The sequence below is a fragment of the Sciurus carolinensis genome, chromosome X (genome assembly GCF_902686445.1).
Source record: "Sciurus carolinensis chromosome X, mSciCar1.2, whole genome shotgun sequence".
NCBI lineage: Eukaryota > Metazoa > Chordata > Mammalia > Rodentia > Sciuridae > Sciurus > Sciurus carolinensis.
In genome coordinates, this window is record NC_062232.1 from 90651323 (window position 1) to 90670837 (window position 19515).

The 19515-nt window shown below is 36.8% G+C and overlaps 1 protein-coding gene across 1 annotated transcript in view; it reads right to left on the reverse strand.

The window, feature by feature from the left end:
- Gucy2f (guanylate cyclase 2F, retinal) overlaps positions 1 to 19515 on the reverse strand; it is a 96589-nt gene that overhangs the window by 47090 nt on the left and 29984 nt on the right. The window contains 4 exon segments of the mRNA XM_053743334.1: positions 5136 to 5274; positions 14638 to 14689; positions 14692 to 14726; positions 18539 to 18623. Of these exon segments, the coding sequence (XP_053599309.1) occupies positions 5136 to 5274; positions 14638 to 14689; positions 14692 to 14726; positions 18539 to 18623 (311 nt within the window).

The window sequence follows — 19515 nt, forward strand, 5'->3', positions numbered from 1 at the left end:
CACCAACTTGTTATCAAGTAGAGATAATAAAGCAGTAAGCCCTGTGCAATCAAATCTTGAAAATAAAAGAGTGTAACCACTCTCTTATTAAGGAATATATCCAGCTGTAGCAGTACATCTGGAAACCTGCCAGAGGCAAAGGCTAATGGGAGCTGCAGGCATCTGAGTAACTCGCCTGCACTTTGTGTTAGAAAGCATCTTTTAGCCAAGGAGCTCAAAGCCCTTTAACAAGGGAATGGCTCCAGTAGACCTTTAGCAGCTAGAGAAAACTGCACCAGCCAAGCTTATTGCTCATAGAGTTCAGAATGGTAGCCCAGGATCAGAGCCTGCCTGCAGTAGGATGGTCAAAACATTTGATCCAGCAATTCTCCAAGTGTGACCTTGGATCAGCACAATCAGCCTCACCTGGGAACTGGTAAGAAAGACCAATAATCAAGTTCTACCCAACATTTTTGGAATCAGAAATTGTGTGTGGGGAGGAGGGGTCTAGCTATCTGTTTTCTCAAGACCTCTGTGATTCTCGTACCTGCTAAAGTTTGTGACTTAACACCCCAGTCTTTTTTTCATCTCATTCTCTGTTTTACTCCCATCACTCATAACCTCCCCATTAACCTTTCAGTAAGTTTTTCTCAACATCATCTCTCTCAGCCAGAGATCTAAAAGTCATTCATAGAAGTCAGGAGGGCCCAACATAAACCTGAAATTTTACCCTTCGGAGGACTTTACCCTATAGAGGGATCAAAGATTAAATCTTAAACTGAAAGAGTAAATCTCTAACTAGGATTTTTACCAAATCAGTCAATGTATGGGATAAGCTGGTAGACAAAAAACCTCTGTACATTTGCAACTATGTCTCTCAGTCTGTAGTCACTACTAATGACTATGGCAACTTTGTAAGCATTTTCTCTCAAGTACAAAAAATAATTATGCAAGTACAAAAAAAGTTCTTATACAGTTAGTGACTCCCTTGTTCTATACTCATAATTGCCCACACATCCCTCAGACACAAGGGAGCAAATTTCTCTTGCAGCATGGATGTTCTACACATCACCAAGCTCTCCCTGCTAAGTAAGGCTTCTTTGTCAGGTTATAGTAGTGGGAGTAGAATTTAGGATTGGTTCTGTAAGAATATTAGGCAGGACAGAGAATCAACCTCAAGGAATTTCTGGGGCATAGTCAACATAGTGTATATTTAAGTACACATGTATTTACCAGTTACTGTGTATATTCATAGTTGGGTACACTGGTATAGATTTAGATGTCAGAAGGTTCTGTACCTCACCCCATTCCAGGACTAAGCTGAGAGGCCAGAATCTCTGTGAATACTCCTGCAGCACTCTCATATTCATTAGTGTATACTATCACTGTAAATAGAATGCTCTTACACATAGTGTCCATTACACAGCGCACAACCTGAACATCAGTACTGGCAGTCCTGATTCTGCCTTACAGATGGCACCTGATACCTTCTTCCTGGAGTCAACCCTACTGCAGATATGACTTGGAATTCTGCCCAGATTATTAAATACCACAAATAACTAAGTATAGCTTTTTCCTGCCAAATCACCAAATTTGAGGTCTGGAAATGGTCTTAGGTGTCCCTAATGCAATCCCTTCATAGTTGATAAAGAAACTGAAGCCTGAAGAGATTAATTTGTCTAAGTTCAAAAGCCTAGGCAACAACAGATTCAGAACTGAACCAAGGTCTTCCATCTTTCACTTTGTTGCTCTTTCCCTGTATGGGACTCCCTTTTGCTTGGGGGAATTGTGTATTTAAGGTTTAAATAATTCTCAAAAAATTTATAAGCCAATTTTTTACTGAGTCTGTGTGCATCCTACTTCAAGAATAATGAGGAAAAGGGAGTAAATGGTCAGGTTTTATCTTCACCACACATGCACTATTTGTTTTGTTTTGTTCTTTTAAAAGAGAGAATGATAAAATACTTCACTCATCACTCACTTTTTAATTAAGAGCAAGAAACATCAAACTCTATTCACTAAAGTTTTTAGAAGTAATTTAAAGTCCATCAGTTTTTCACTAAGGCCATGGTGTATTAACTAAGAATCAGAGAACAAGGTCCTAGACCTGGCTCTGCTTCAAACTCAAGGGTGGCCTTAGCACAGCCACTTAATCAGCCTGAGCTTCGGTTCCCCCACCTATAGAGCTGGACTTATTTGGTGATTTCTTAGGTCCTTTTGAGCTTTGATGATCTATGACTCTGTGTAGAGACAGAGAAAATGATTGGTGGAAGGGAGAGGGGTAGACAGAGATCTATAAGAGAGAAAGTGGGGAGACAGAAAAAAGGCTCTGGGAAAGGGAAAAGATTGGGAAGAAACATTAAGGTGAAACATAGGAAAATGTAGGGAAAGGCCGAAAAGTAGAGAGGCACAAAGGGTTAGAAAATGAAGAGAAAAGATGAATTCAGTGGGCTCTTCCTGAGTGTCATAATTACACTCCTTCCCTCCTCACCCTGCACTCCCCTAGTCTATGGCTATTAGAGCAGATCATAGCATGTCCCCACCACCTCTGTCATTCACAACTCTTTCTGCCCAGCAGTCATATCATCTGGCTTTCCTTTACTCAGTTCAAACAGTATTTGTGAAATAAGGGCCAATGTTACTGTACCATTCTGAAGGTTATGCACCTGTATATACAATGAAAATGTGAATTTATGTCAGTGTAGTACATGACATAAATTCATGTCATGGTACATCCAAGAGAGGCCTGTCCTTTGTTATTAGACATCTGCTACTCATAACATTATCTGGTATATTATCTGGAAATTCCAAGACTTCCAATAAAAAGTTTTATTAAAATTTGATGTTTTTAAACAAAACTAGACAATTCATCTTCTTTAAAGCACTCCTAATGAAGAAAAATTTCAGAAGGCACACCAGACTTCTTTGTTTGATCTGTTGATTCATTTGACCTATGCTCCCTCCCAGAGACTTCTTTAGCCCTAGCAGGCAGTTTTCTAGTCTTAGCTGTATTCCTTCACACCCTGCCATCGCCCAAATCTTGACTCTACTATATGATGTTATTTTCCTGGATAATCTCCCTTTGTAAAGATAACCTCCCCGCCCCCACACACACATTCATGATCTGACTGATTAACGGTCATTCCAGGAACTAACTCAGCTCCCTGCCTCTTTCCAAAACAAGGAAATATCTGACAGATTCTTAAAGGTTAGTTACATGCAAAAGTTTATTTTTCCCCTTCTCAATTCTACAGTACAACCTTCCAACCCCACCAAATAAAATATACCATAATTCAACACATAAATTTTTCCATAGAATCAGAGTATCATAGCATATCCATGCTAGAAGAGGCCTCAGAGGTCTTCTAGTCCAGCAATTATCAAACCTAGCTGCACATATCAAGAACTTTAAAAAGATAATATTTCCTGGGCCCCACTCCACACCAAATGAATCAGAATTGCTAGGAGTGGGAGCTGAGGTACAAATATTTTTAAGTTACCCAAGCACATTGTATTGAGCAGTCAGAATTAGGAATTCAGTTAAACCCCTTATTTCCCAGATGAAAAACCAAAGTTACCAAGATTTACTTCAAAATCTTAGAAGTGTTAATACATTTATAAAGCCACCAATCCATTCCATTTGACATTCAAAAGTTTATATTATCTTTAGTCCTTGATAGAGTAGAGCTGCCAATTCCCCAATAATTCAAGTTTACAGTTAAGGCAAATCTCTCTGATTAAATTAAATCCCTAGTAAGATCCAGAGGCTTCCTGCTATGAATTTAAGTCAAAGCTCTCAGGTGTATTGAAAAAGCATACCCCATGTCATCTTGGTGTTGTAGGCTGTTTTATTCCATTTATGAGACTGGGCAATTTACAAAGAACAGAAATTTATTCCTTACAGTTCTGGAGGCTGGGATGTCCGAGATCAAAGAAAAGCATGTTTGATTGTCTAGTGGGGGCATTTTCTTCACTTCCAAGATGGCGTCTCATTGCTGTATCCTCTAAAGGGGAGGAAAACTGTGTCTTCACATGGCAGAAGGTAGCAGGCAAAGCTAATAAAATGCAACACGACATCTCTTTCATAAGAACTTTAATATTATTCATCAGGGAGGAGTCCTCATGGCCTAATCAACTTTTGAAAAAGTCATCTATTAATATCACCACATTTAGTCATTAAATTTCAATATCTAAATTTTGGAGGTGACACATTCAAATCTTAGCAAGGCCCTGTGAACTATTCATCCAGTGGAGGGGAACATACTCTTGAAAAATACAATGTAGTTCATAATTGAAAAGTCATTATTTCTTGTTTTGGACTTTCTTTGCAGTTTCTGTTGAAGTTGAGGGTGTTCGTTGCTCTTGGGAGTATCTTCAAAACAAGAAACCACACTGGGAAGGTCTCACTTCGGAGGAACAGAAGGACTGTCTGTTTTCCTATTTACCACCTGTTTAACTCTTTCCTGCTGAGAAGAAACAGGTCCTCTCTTAAATTGATGAATGATTTGTACTGATTGCCAAATTCTAGAATCTTAGAACATGGGATAGGAAGTAGCCTCTTAAATTTTGAACGAGAGAAAATTCAGTGAAATAAAAAGGATTGATATTTTATCCAACAGAAAGTAACATAGGCTAAGAAAAAGAAATAAATGAATATTTTTAAAGTTTCAATAATATTAGAGGATAAGAAGTACAGGAAAATCAACTAGAATTTTAAGAAAAGTAGTACCCTCGGATCTACACTGCACAGTATGTCTCTGGACAACTCATCCCAAAGAGTAGGCACAGGGAGTCATTTCTTCTGTTATTAGTCTTTGATTTATTCTATTGCATATTATGTTCTTGTCCCTTATGTCTAGACAAAACATTGAGATAGTGATATGTTTAAGCATTGGGTCTCAAATACTTTTTTCCACATGCACAGTAAATGCACAGAGTTGAAATGTAAATGAAGTTATCAGTAAGGAGATTAGCTACTGAGGAAAGTCATTGTCAAAAATGCTATCCAATCAAGTCTGTAAGTGGACACAGACAAAAAAAAATGGAAAGAATTACCAAAAAGTCTCAATATTTTTACTCAAAGACTGATGCCTAAATCACTGCCCCATTTTAAAACTCCAGAAGGCAGCAGATTAGATGACTGTTGGATGTCCTACCTCATAAATTGCTATTTTGGAGTCTTCATAGGTAGCTGGAGCTAGACTCACTGAAGAAAATGAGAGCCTTGAGGACTTCCCACTTTGAATCTCTGAGATGATCTGGAAGCTTACACTGGCATGATTTCCTCTGTGTGAAAAGATTAGGAAAGAAAGGTTATGAACAAAATTCTCATGATTTAGGACAGAATAATAAGTTTAGTATAGATAGTGTGTTTATCTTGTTTTTATTTTCTTTTTTATTCAAAAGGAAGTAACCATATGAACTGAAACTTGAAGACATGGAATTGATTAATATTCCCTATCTTTCAAAACTTCTTTTAGTTCATGGTTGACACTTTGCATAACTTCCACATACCACCAATGAAGAAAGTAAACTAAAGGAAGAGCCAAATAAAGGAAAAACCAAGTTGTGTCAAAAAAAAAAAAAAAAAGAGCCAAATGACTGGGAAAGCAAATCATATCTCAATAATAACCCTGAATGTTAATGGCCTGGACTCATCAATCAAAAGACATAGACTGGCAGATTGGATTAAAAAGAAAAATCCAACAACATGCTGCCTGCAAGAGACTCATCTCATAGAAAGAGATACCCACAGACTAAAGGTGAAAGGATGGGAAAAAACATACCATGCACATGGACACAGTAAAAAAGCTGGAGTATCCATCCTCATATCAGATAATGTGGACTTCAAGCCAAACATAGTCAGAAGGGAAAAAGAAGGACATTTCATACTGCTTAAGGGAAGCATAAATAAGCAAGACATAACAATTATAAATATTTATGCCCGAAACAGTGGCTCATCCATGTATTTTAAACAAATCCTTCTCAATTCCAGGTACCAAACAGACCACAACACAATAATACTAGGTAACTTTAACACACCTCTATCACCACTGGACAGATCCTCCAAACAAAAATTGAACAAAGAAACCATACATCTCAATAACACTATCAATATTTAGACTTAACAGATATTTATAGAGTATACCATCCAACAAAGAGCGAATACACCTTCTTCTCAGCAGCACATGGATCCTTCTCTAAAATAGACCATATTTTATGCCACAAAGCTACTGTTAGAAAATACAAGAAGATAGAGACACTACCTTGTATTCTATCAGATCATAATGGATTGAAATTAGAAATAAAAGACAGAGTGAAAAACAGAAACTACTCCAACACCTAGAGATTAAATAATATGCTATTGTATGATGAATGGATAACAGAAGACATCAGGAAGGAAATTAAAAAATTCTTAGAGGTAAATGAGAACAAAGAAACATCATATCAAAATCTCTGGAACACTATGAAAGCAGTTCTTAGAGGAAGATTAATTTCATGGAGTGCATTCAATAAAAGAAGAAAAAAATCAACAAATAAATGACCTAACACTACAGCTCAAAGCCCTAGAAAAAGAACAGAGCAACACCAAAAGTAGTAGAAGACAGGAAATAGTTAAAATCAGAGCTGAAATCAATGAAATTGAAACAAAAGAAACAATAAAAAAAATTGACAAAATAAATAGTTGGTTCTTTGAAAAAATAAACAAAATTGATAAAACCTTAGCCACACTAACAAAGAGAAGACGAGAGAAAACTCAAATTATTAAAATTTGGAATGCACAAGGAAATATCACGACAGACACAAGTGAAATACAAAACATAATTAGACGCTATTTTGAAAATCTATACTCCAACAAAATAGAAAATCTCGAAGACATCAACAGGTTTCTAGAGACATATGAATTACCTAAACTGAACCAGGAGGACATACACAATTTAAATCGATCAATTTCAAGTTATGAAATTGAAGAAGTCATCAAAAGCCTACCAACAAAGAAAAGTCCGGGACCAGATGGGTTCTCAGCCGAGTTCTACAAAACCTTTAAAGAAGAGCTTATTCCAATACTTCTCAAAGTATTCCATGAAATAGAAGAGGAGGGAACCCTCCCAAACTCATTCTATGAAGCCAATATCACCCTGATACCTAAACCAGAAAGACACACATCAAAGAAAGAAAATTTCAGACCAATATCCTTAATGAACATTGATGCAAAAATTCTCAACAAAATCTTAGCAAATCACATACAAAAATATATTAAAATGATAGTGCACCACGATCAAGTGGGTTTTATCCCAGGGATGGAAGGTTGGTTCAACATCCAGAAATCAATAAATGTCATTCACCATATCAACAGACTTAAAGTCAAGAATCACATGATTATTTTGATAGATGCAGAAAAAGCATTCAATAAAATACAGCATCCCTTCATGCTCAAAACACTAGAAAAAATAGGAATAGTGGGAACATTCCTTAACATTGTAAAGGCCATCTACTCTAAGCCCATGGCTAATATCATTCTAAATAGAGAAAAACTGAAAGCATTCCCCTTAAAAACTGGAACAAGGCAGGGATGCCCTCTTTCACCACTTCTATTCAATATTGTCCTCGAAACTCTAACCAGAGCAATTAGACAGATCAAGGAAATTAAAGGAAAATGAATAGGAAAAGAAGAACTCAAAATATCCCTATTTGTTGATGACATGATTATATATTTAGAGGAACCAGGAAATTCCACCAGAGAACTTTTAGACTTCATAAGTGAATTCAGTAAAGTAGCAGGATATAAGATCAATGCTCATAAATCCGATGCATTTTTATATATAAGTGATGAATCTTCAAAAAGAGAAGTTAGGAAAAATACCCCATTCACAATAGCTTTGAAAAAAAAATACGTGGGAATCAATCTAACAAAAGAGGTGAAAGAACTCTACAATGAGAACTATAGAACACTAAAGAAAGAAATTAAAGAAACCCTTAGAAAATGGAAAGATCTCCCATGTTCTTGGATAGGCAGAATTAATATTGTCAAAATGGCCATACTACCAAAAGTGCTATACAGATTCAATGCAATTTCAATTAAAATCCTAATGATCTACCTTACAGAAATAGAGCAAGCAATCATGAAATTCATCTCGAAGAATAAGAAACCCAGAAGAGCTAAAGCAATCCTTATCAGGAAGAGTGAAGCAGGGGGTATCACAATACCAGACCTTCAACTATACTACAAAGCAATAGTAACAAAAACGGCATGGTATTGGCATCAAAATAGACAGGTTGATCAATGGTACAGAATAGAGGACACGGACACAAACCCAAATAAATACAATTTTCTCATACTAGACAAAGGTGTCAAAAATATGCAATGGAGAAAAGATAGCCTCTTCAACAAATGGTGCTGGGAAAACTGGAAATCCATATGCAACAGAATGAAATTAAACTCTTATCTCTCACCCTGCACAAAAATCAACTCAAAATGGATCAAGGACCTTGGAATCAGACCAGAGACCCCTCATCTTATAGAAGAAAAAGTAGGTTCAAATCTTCAACTTGTTGGCTTAGGATCAGACTTCCTTAACAGGACTCCCATAGCTCAAGAAATAAAAGCAAAAATCAATAACTGGGATAGGTTCAAACTAAAAAGCTTTCTCTCAGCAAAGGATCCTATCAACAATGTAAAGAGAGAGCCTACAGAGTGGGGGAAAATCTTTGCCACTCATACTTCAGATAGAGCACTATTTTCCAGAATATATAAAGAACTCAAAAAACTCTACACCAAGAATATAAATAACCTAATCAACAAATGGGCTAAGGAAATGAACAGACACTTCACAGAAGATCTACAAGCCATCAACAAACATATGAAAAAATGTTCAACATCTCTAGTAATAAGAGAAATGCAAATCAAAACTACCCTAAGATTCTATCTCACCCCAATTAGAATGGCGATTATCAAGAATACAAGCAACAACAGGTGTTGGCGAGGATGTGGTGAAAAAGGTACACTCTTACATTGCTGGTGGGGCTGCAAATTAGTGCAGCCGCTCTGGAAAGCAGTTTGGAGATTCCTTAGAAAACTTGGAATGGAACCACCATTTGACCCAGCTATCCCATTCCTCGGCCTATACCCAAAGGACTTAAAATCAGCATACTACAGAGATACAGCCACAACAATATTCATAGCTGCTCAATTCACAATAGCCAGATTGTGAAACCAACCCAGATGCCCTTCAATTGATGAATGGATAAAGAAACTGTGGTATATATATATATATATATACACACACACACACACAATGGAATATTATTCAGCCATAAGGAAGAATTATTCAGCCATAAGGAAGAATAAAATTATGGCATTTGAAGGCAAATGGATGAAATTGGAGAATATCATGCTAAGTGAGATAAGCCAATCTCAAAAAACTACAGACGAATGATCTCGCTGATAAGTGGATGATGACACATAAAGGGGGGTGTGAGGGGGGGCAAGAATGGAGGAAGGAGGGACTGTATAGAGGGATAACAGGGGTGGTAGGGGTGGGGGGAAGAAAAAAATAACAGAATGAATCAAAAACTATTACCCTAAGTAAATGTATGATTACACAAACGGTATGCCTCTACTTCTTGTACAAACAGAGAAACAAGATGTATCCCATTTGTTTACAATAAAAATGAATTTAAAAAAAGTAAAATTTTTCATGCACTTCTTTCTCCCAGAGAGAATTTGAATAGTAGACATGGGGGATAATAAGTAATACCAGTCATAATTTGATCCAGGATCCTTACTTTATAGACAAGAAACTGAGATAAAAAAAATTAAGTGAGTTTATCAATATTATAGTTCATGAATAAGTAACAGCAAGTGTTTTTATAAAAGTCTAACATTTGCAAAAAAAAAAAATCAGAACTAGAACAGTATCCCACTCTCCTGACTCCAAGGACTGCCTCTTTTTTTTTTACATTTTACTGAATGGCATCTGTTTTAGTCAGCTTTTTCACCACTGTGACTACAAGACCCAACCAGAACAATTGCAGAGGAGGAAAAGTTTATTTGAGGGCTCGTGGTTTCAGAGATCTTAGTCCACAGATGGCCGGCTCCATTCCTCAGGGCTTGAGGTAGGGTGGAACATCATGGCAGAAGAGTAAGGTGGAGGAAAGCAGGTCACATGATGATCAGAAAGCAGAGAGAGAGAGACTCCACTCTCCAGATACAAATATATACCCCCAAGCTATGCCCAAATCCCTACTTCCTGCAGCCACACCCTACCACTTCAATTACCCTATCAGGAAATTAATTCACTGATTGGGTTAAGACTCTTACAACCCAATCATTTATCTTCTGAACCTTTTTTCATTGTCTTGCACATGAGATTTTGGGGCATACCAAACCATAAGAGTATCCATCTTTGTATAGGTGAGATTAATGACAGAAGGTATACCAGAAAGCAATAAGATGACAGAGTGTGTAGATTATCTTCCTATAATTTATAAGTCTGAGTCATAAATAGGTCAAATTCTCCTCTCCTTGATTTGTTAACGTCTGGTAAAAGAGGGCTGGGAACTTCACAGTTGAATGACAAGATAAAGGGGTATCTACAATCTGTGTTAACCTTTAAAATTGAACTTCTATATCTTCAACTGAAGTAGTAGACTTATTTCACATGAAGGCATAATAAATCAACAGGTTCCTCAATATTTTCTCCATTTCTTCAAATGTGTCTTCCTTAAAATTATATCAATCCAGAACTAGTAGTTGTTTGGGGTATTATTTATGCTAGCCCCCACCTCCAACTCCAACACCCTCATTTTTAGAGTGAGGAAGTAGAGATCTGTAAAGGATATAGAGACCAGAATAAGACTCTTGGAGTTATATTTCCTGATCCTGTGATTTTCTCCCACATCATGCTTTATATCACTCTTGTTTGCCAATAATAATTAATCTTAAGTACATTCTAACACTCTGCCATTAACGGTCTTTGATCAACTGAAGATCACTAGTTGACTTAGTCTTAAACTAAGCTCCTTCTATACCAAGACTATCAGGGTCAAAGTTACAAGACAATGAATGCTAAACTATACTCAGTCCCTATAAGATGTAAAACTTGACTCTTCATGTAAACTTTGCATTAACCTGAACTCTCCCCAACAGAGCAAGCCCAGGGAGGAATCTACTCCTCTCTTTCTTTATTTTCATATCCCAGCAGGAACACCTAGATCTGTATATTGAGACATAGACCTCTCCATGCAGGGCAAAGAAGAAAGTGATAGAACCTGCCAAAATCCACACACATTTAGACTTCAGCTTCACTTTGCTCTAAAACTTCCTCTTCTAACCTGACTTCTCCCAACCTGCCAATTTTTCTAGACTGAATTAGTTTTATATTCTCCAAGAGTTTACACTTTCAGACATTCCTTTTGGATGGAATTCTTGGCTTGGCTTCTTGACTGATTAGACACAGCCAGCTGCAAGTTTGTGACTACAGAGCAATTAAGGAAAATGTATGCTTCCCCTATCTTTTCCCATCAGAATCCCTGATACAAGCCAAATGCCAAAAGAGATCTGGAAGCCAAGAGCTATGTTCTTCTAGGGTAATGCCATCCTTTTCCACCTGTGCCAAGATAATAAAACAAGCAAATAAACAAAAACATTCCCTGCAAGACTATCAATCCCCCTTGCTATTCATTTTTTCTCACTTATATGGAGAAAAGTGGTGATGATTGTGTTCTTTTTATTCTCATTATGTCAAAGTCAATGCATAGGTGAAAAATAAAAGATCTATCATCATGAGCAAGATTTTAAAATCCCAGGCACTCTGTTTATGTGAAGATAACACTACTTTGCTATTTATGGTGATTTAGCAAGAACAGGTATGCTTTAGTCATCTAAATATAGTTTATGTGTTAGTACAAATGAGAAGATATAGGTGGAAGTTTTATAGATTTCACTAGACTATTGAAAGGCCTATACAAGGAAAAAGGCTAAGTCAGGCCAAAATTGAGCTGTTTTTTGTTTTGACACTTTACAGTCAAACATCTACACAATTGATGTGAACTATCATTTTGATGTGAATAACCCCAAAGAAGTAGGAATTTTAAAAATAGGTTTATTTCTTTTGACCAAAACTTAACTATATTTTGCTACATTTAGACAATGACTTCTACTGCTGATCATCCATTTATGGATGAAATATCTTGCCATGAAATCAAAAACTTTTTTATTAGTATTGAGTTATATATTGGACTTGTTTCCAAGCTTGTACTTCAGCATCTATACTTTCTATCACTTAAGATAGGGAATTTCATACAAGACATATTGAGTATGAAAAACCCAAATTCTACTACCCTTAGTCCTAGTGTCCTCTGGTGGGATTTAAAATGGAGACTAATATCAAGGGGATTTCATAGCACATGGGTAGAGTGTAGCTTTTAGCCACAGAGATAGTTTTGGCTTTTAGCAATACATTTTAAGGAACATGATATCAACCTTACAAAAGCATCTGATGATTTAAACAAGTAAGAGTTAGGGTTGTAAATGAGAACTAAATCAAACAGCTGAACAATTCATTTGACTCCAACTGCATAAAATATTATTGTATAAATCCATTCTCACACGCAACTGATTAAATATACCTTTCAGTGTCACATTTAAGCAAATGACCAGTTTGGAAACTGAGAGAAATTCTGAAGCATGGTACTATGTTGTAGGAATAGTAAATGGCACATGGAGACAATTCGATGTGTTTGTACCCTCTCCCTACATTCTGCCACCACCATTATAGAATTTATAAAGACTAGCACAGCCACATTGACTGTCATAAAGAGACACACTAGTCTTCTTTAGCAAATCTCTTCCCCATGTATTTCTTCTCTAGGCTTCTGTTTTCTCTATCTAGGATGCCTATAGGAGCCAGGAAGATAAAAAATCGGTGAAAACAGATTTAGTATAAGACAATATAGACTGATGACAACTGTGTCAACTACTACTGCATTTCAGCCAGTTGTCATGAGACACAGGGTGACAAATCTTTCAACTTTTAAAAAAGTGACAGATAATAATTGTACATCTTTATGGAGTACAGTGATGTCTCGGTTCTTGTACATTGTCTAATGATCAACTCAGGATACTTAAGTTATCCCAAACATTTATCATTTCTTTCTGATGAGAATATTTAAAATCTTCTCTTCTAGCTATTTTGGATTATACAATACAATATTGTTATCTATAATCACCCTTTTATAATAGAACACCAATACTTACAACTCACCTTTTAAAGAAAACCCAAAGATACAGATTATACAGATTTTTATGTGTAATTTCACAATTTAAAAATTCTACTTTTTTATAATTATGAGGGTCAAAAAAAGTAAAAACTAGTTTGTAATCTGTGACCTGGACAAATTCTATCATTCCTTCTTCATTATTCAGCCTTGATTTTGGGTTTCTGAAAAGCCTCTCTTCACTGATTTGCCTCCCCTTGAGTAATATTGCCTTTTTGGTTTCTTTTTTGCAATTTGGGGCCTGTTAACTTTCATCTATAGTATGATTTGTCTCTCTACCTTAAGTATAATGCCCTTGAAGGCAAGGACTACATGTTGCCTCTCACAAAGCCTAGCCCAGGGCTAGGACATACTAGCAGGTCCTTAATAAAGATCACCTATTACAACATAATCACAACTAGAACTCCTGGTGAAACTCAGACATTTTTTACTACTTGATTCATTCACCAAACTTGTACAAGTGCCTGCTTTATTATAAGTACCATGTCAGGTGCTATGGGCTATCATTTTAAAATACCACTGCTCTTGAGGAACGAAAATTCAAAAAAGATACAAAAAATTTCTATATGAATTGAAAAAACTATTGACCAAAGTGCACTGCATTTATTTCCACAACACTGGTCTGTCAGCATTGTCCAATAGAAATGTAATATGAGCCACATTAGCAATTTTTCATTGACATTAATTTTACACATCTATGCAGTACATTGTGATCATTTGCTATATATATACAATGTGTAATGACCAAACTAAGGAAATAAATATTTCCATCTCCTTAAACATCTACCATTTCCTTATATTGGGAAACTTCAAACTCCTTTCTTTTGGTTCTTTAAAAATATATCATAAGTTGTAAATCATAGCCACCCCACTGTGCTGTATAATGCTTGAACTTATTCCTCCTATCTAACTGTATTTCCGTCCTGATTGTCTGACTTCTATCTATTCCTCTTCCCCCTTATCCTTCCTAGCCTCTAGTGACTACTCTTTTACTCAGTACTTCTATGAAATAAAGTTTTTCAAATTCCACATATGAAGGAGATTGTGCAATATTTGCCTTGCTGTGCCTGGTTTATTTCACTTAACATAATGTCCTCCAGTTCTGTTCATTTTGCTGCACATGATAAAATTTAATTCTTTTTGTGACTGAATAATATTCCATGCCACATTTCTAAGTTTAAGTGTTCTATCAATCACATTAAAGAACACAAAAAGAAGAACTTAATTTAAAAAATATACTTTAATCCAATATATTTAAAATATCTGATCATTTTTATTTTAATGAGCTATTTCACATGTTCATATACCAAGTCTTCTAAATCCAGTGTGCGTTTTACTCTTACAGCACATCACAAGCCACACAACTCATATGTCAAGTGCTCAAAGTGGGGATTAATAAATGTTACATCTTCCAGAGTCAGTAGTGGTCTCATGGTCCTTTACTCAACTCAATTTTATTGATAAGATGTCTAAAACAAACATGAAATCAGAGGGTCGCAGGGGAATGGGTGTTTTTGCCAAGCCAGGGTTGATTTGCCCTAAGATGCTGGTTAAAGGATGTACAAAACCTTTAAAGGATGTACAAAAACAATTGGGAATAAAACCACACATGGATCTTCACCATAACACCCACAGCAAAGGGAGGCAATAACCCTGGCCCTTACAACTTACACAGTTACAAAGAACAAAAGAGAAAAATTAAAATGGTCTTGAAGATGCATCAAAAGACAAGGGTGAGGGGGTTACTTGGGGATTATATCTCAAACTAATAAAATGGCAATTCTATGTCAAGAGCACATTCAAAACAACACCATTGAATACTTTTTAAAAACCTTGACACACATTCTCATAGTATTTATTCTAATAATATCAGGTCCAAAAATCATTAATCTCCATTTTATACACAAAAAACGCATTAAGGAAACAAAACAAAATTAAGCAAATTGTGTGAGATCCCCTAGCCTTAGGCAGAGCTGGAACTTGAATCCTTGGTCCCTGGCTGTGGGCCCAGATTTCTGCCCATAAGACCACTTGTCTTGCAAAGTTGCATCAATGCGTTGCCAAAGCAACAGGTTGAAAAGTAGAAAAATTCAATCATTTGTTTGCTTTGTCTACATGATTCCAAACAAGTAGGCTGACTGAGTTTTTTTTTCTCTTACTGAATTGGTCTCTTGTCTGAGCATTACATAGACACAGTTTAAACACAATTCTCTCCAAACATGCCCATTAATTTACAGTGAATGTAATTATTTTCTACAAATCAATTACTAGATACACAGAGTTTATGATGTCTATCCACATAGTCAGGTAGGTCTGACCAGGCAACTTGAGGACCTGGAGGGAACTTTGGATTAGTAGGTATGATTGTTTTGTTCTGTTTTGTCTTGGGGACTCTGACAGTCTCATTTTGGTTTCGTTTTTTTTTCCATAACCCCATAATGGTCACTCTGTGGAATGTATTAAAGCCAAGAGCCAGAGTAGGGAAAACAACCACTGAATCAGAATGCTTGGTCAAGTTGCTCTAAGAAGTCTACAATGTCACTGTAGCTTTAAGTACTGGCAACCCAGTCAATTTTTCTCAGTGATTTCACTGGTTTGTAAACAAACAATTAATGTGTTTCTAATTGTCTGCCAACAAATATGTCCCTTATCACGATGGGAGCTGCTGTCCTGTGGAGAAAATTAAAAGAGCCCTGTAGTGAATTCTTGGGTAGAGCACATGAATCTTTTGGCAAAGTAAAGCGTCACTCTAACTTTTCAGGTTCATATGCATAGTGAATTGTCTTGAACCAAAAATAATCATGCTACAGAATATACTCTCATAGAAAATGAATTGGACTCCCAATCCAGAGACCTGGGGGGCAGTACAGATTTTGTCATTAATTAGCCAGGTGCAGGTCACCTTGGATAAATAATTTAACCTCTTCATGCCTCAGTGTCTCCTATCTGGCAGGATAATAGTCCTTGCATTACACGCTTTATAGAGTTGTTTTGAAAATCAAATGAGATAATGTATGTGAAAGTGCTCTGAAAAGCGTGAAGCACTATGAAAGTATAAGGGCTCATTATTATCATTATCATCATTAGTATTACAAAGCATGGAAGAGCTTTATAGAAAAGCAATGCAATCTGCTTTGGAGGAGTAGAGGGAAAAAGAGGAGTTCAAAGAATCCTTTGTTTTGGGGTGGCTGGGTTCTTTGCACGTCTTTCTTTCTGAAAAAAAAACTTAAACAATCAAAACACACAGAAAGGAAGGAACAGAGAGTCACTCTCCTGCAAGTAATCACTGTCTATTACAGAAACTCATCAGTCGCTCAGCTCTTCTGATTGCAGCCGTGGTGGGCAGAGAGAGAGAGAGGAAGGCAGCAAAGAGGGGGCAGCTTTTGTGCTTTGTTAGCTGAAGAACCAAGGACCAAGTGACTCTGGGAAATGATGTGCCTCTCTCCCATCTGAGTTTTCTGTGACCACTTGAAGTACCAATTGTCTCTAACTCATTTTCCTCTCCAATCATTTTCCTCTCTAATCATGTCCCTCTCCAATCATTTTCCTCTCCAGTCTTCTTTGCCCTTCAGCCCCCAAGCTCCAAACAAACCCCCACCCCTGTGGTTTATTTTTTTTTCTTTTTCTCCTTCCCTTCCCAAGAATTGCAGACTGGGCTCACTCAAAGTCCAAAGAACCAGTCCATTCAGCAGGAAACACCAGCAAGAAGTATCATTTAGGGGATTGACAAGTAATATAAGCAGCTGAGTGTGACTCCATTTTCCATCTTGCCATGGGATATTTTGGCATTGGGCAAACAGAATACACTACTCCTCAAATCTCTCTAGAGGGGGAAACTTTTTGACTGGATGCCATTTAGTTTTGCATCCTTGGATGTTAATTAAATACTTTATTCTTTCGCAGCAGCTAAATTAAAGATACTAAATTTCTCTTCTTAGCAGGGATATATCACAGTCACAGAAAGTAGAAGAGAAACTTCCTTTGAACTAATGTCTTTATCAAGTGCATTTGAACAATTCATAAGCTGTTTTTGCTCTTATCAATTTTATAATACTGGGGAGATTGGACAATAGTAGTTTTCACAGTGATAACAACATTAAACACTAAGAGTAACACCTGCTATGGTTTCAATCCAGGATTTCACAGGCTCATTAAAATATCAGAGCTTGAAAGGCTCTTAAACATCATCTAATCAAATTCTTTCACAGTGCAAACGAGAAAATTCTGGCCAAGTGAGGTTAAGTGGCTTGTCCAAGGTCACACAGCTATTTAATACATTCTGGACAAATTTTCTTGGAACTCAACAAAATAACTCCACTCCATTCCCTACTAATCTATGTAATATTTTTGTCAGGACTACTCTTACAAGGAGGTGACAAATGTATAGTTTGTGGAGTGTAAGGGGTAAATGGGAGGGTTGTGATTGATTTCATTTTTCACTTTCCCCAAACTGTCCTAGGGGTTCAACAGTTAAAAGTGCAAATGTCAGAAGAAAGGGGTGCCACGTTAAGCAATCTTCAGTCATTAATCCTTGATCTTGAAATAGCTCATCAGATTAGTTGGTCATCTACTAAGGATCTGAGTGGGGAGACAAAGACTTGAGAAGGATGATGTTGATGATTAGACAGGATAGCTTTTGTTCCAGGAAGACAAAGAACAGAAATCTGGATTGCCTGGACAAAAAGCATGGATATCAAAGTGAGACTCCTGGGCTTCCAACAATTAGCAAGAGAGTCCTGTGTGCCTAGGAAGGGGTTGAGTTTTATCATTTATTAGGCACCTACTGTGAGCCAGGTACTTTCCTAAGTGTTTACTTTCTTTAGTTTATTTAATCCCCAGTACAATCCACTATTCCTAAAGCTTGAAATCTAGCCAGCTTCTGCCTAATTCTTGGAACTCATTAAAATCTCCCAACTCCATTCCCTACCATACCATTCAGGGAAGGAGATACTTATAGGAGACACTGCTGAGGGGAAAGGAGGACAGATAAAGGGTAGACAGGCTCTAAAGTATTAGTGTTCTCTTTTCACCATTGTGTTGAGAGCCAGATCTACTCGCAGTCAACAACACTGACAACACAGCTGAGGAAGTTATTCTTGGCATCATGAAAACACTTCACTCCAAATGGGGCTGGTAGGGATGGTAAATCACTATGGAAAAGAGAAAATCAGTGGGTCATGTAATGAGGCAATTGTACTGAAACATGTCTTCCTGGAAATCAATATTAACAAGGCTATTATGGGCTTGTGTTTTGTGTATACAAAAAGAACAAAAAATGTACCTTATAAAGTAAGCACATCCATTAATAGACAGCAGGGCTATAAGCAAAGTAAGGCAGACCATCATGGCAAAGGTTGGGTCAATGCCTGCAGAGAATGAGAGGAAGAGGAAGGATGACATTATCAGAAAAAGGCAGTAAATAAAGAGTACTGTGGAGTGACTCCTTATGCTTTCTGGTGACTCTAAAATCAAGCCGCATCTACCTAACCTAATTCCATTTTTCTCTAGCACAGTCTGTCTTGTTGACTTTATGGACACAGAAAGCAATTTCACTGTTCTGAAGCAAAACCACTCACCACTCTGACAATAACAAATCACATGAATTAAGGCTGGCCAGAGTGTTTCTTTGGAGGAAAAAGTCCACGAGTGGAAAACTTTGAGTACCTTAATTTAAGTTGGACTGCAATAGAGTTCTTAAGAATAAATATGTTATCTCACCTGTGAAGGGTAAGCATTACGTTACTTCATAAAATAAAAGACCATTTTAATTCATCTGATCCCACAAACCTCATGGATAAGTCTGGTTTTGATCATTAGTGCAGTTATCAGGATGTAAATTGTTCTCTGTAAAATCTAAATATTTGAAAAAATTTCTTTGATTTCAGAGGGAAATACATGATGAGGTGAGTGGAGAGATAGTTTGGTATGTCATGCTAAAGCAAAATAGGAATCAAGGCCCATTTTAAATTGATGTGTTTGATTTTGGAAGGGTGTAGTTTACACTTGCCTAAGAATAATATGAGTCCTTTCAAAGTTCCCCTCTGGCTCTCAGAGATTTGATGATATTTCCCTTCTTCTACAAACAAGAGGAGTCCTACCAGTCAATCAAACTGCAAGTTTTAACTGGATGCCTACTGTGTTGGCCATTTGCAGGGAGCATAAGAATTATTAGCTATGATCCCTGCCCTCAAGCAATGCTATATTTGGGAAGTGGGGAAACAACCAATACAAAAGAAACAATTGAAAAGTAATTTTGTA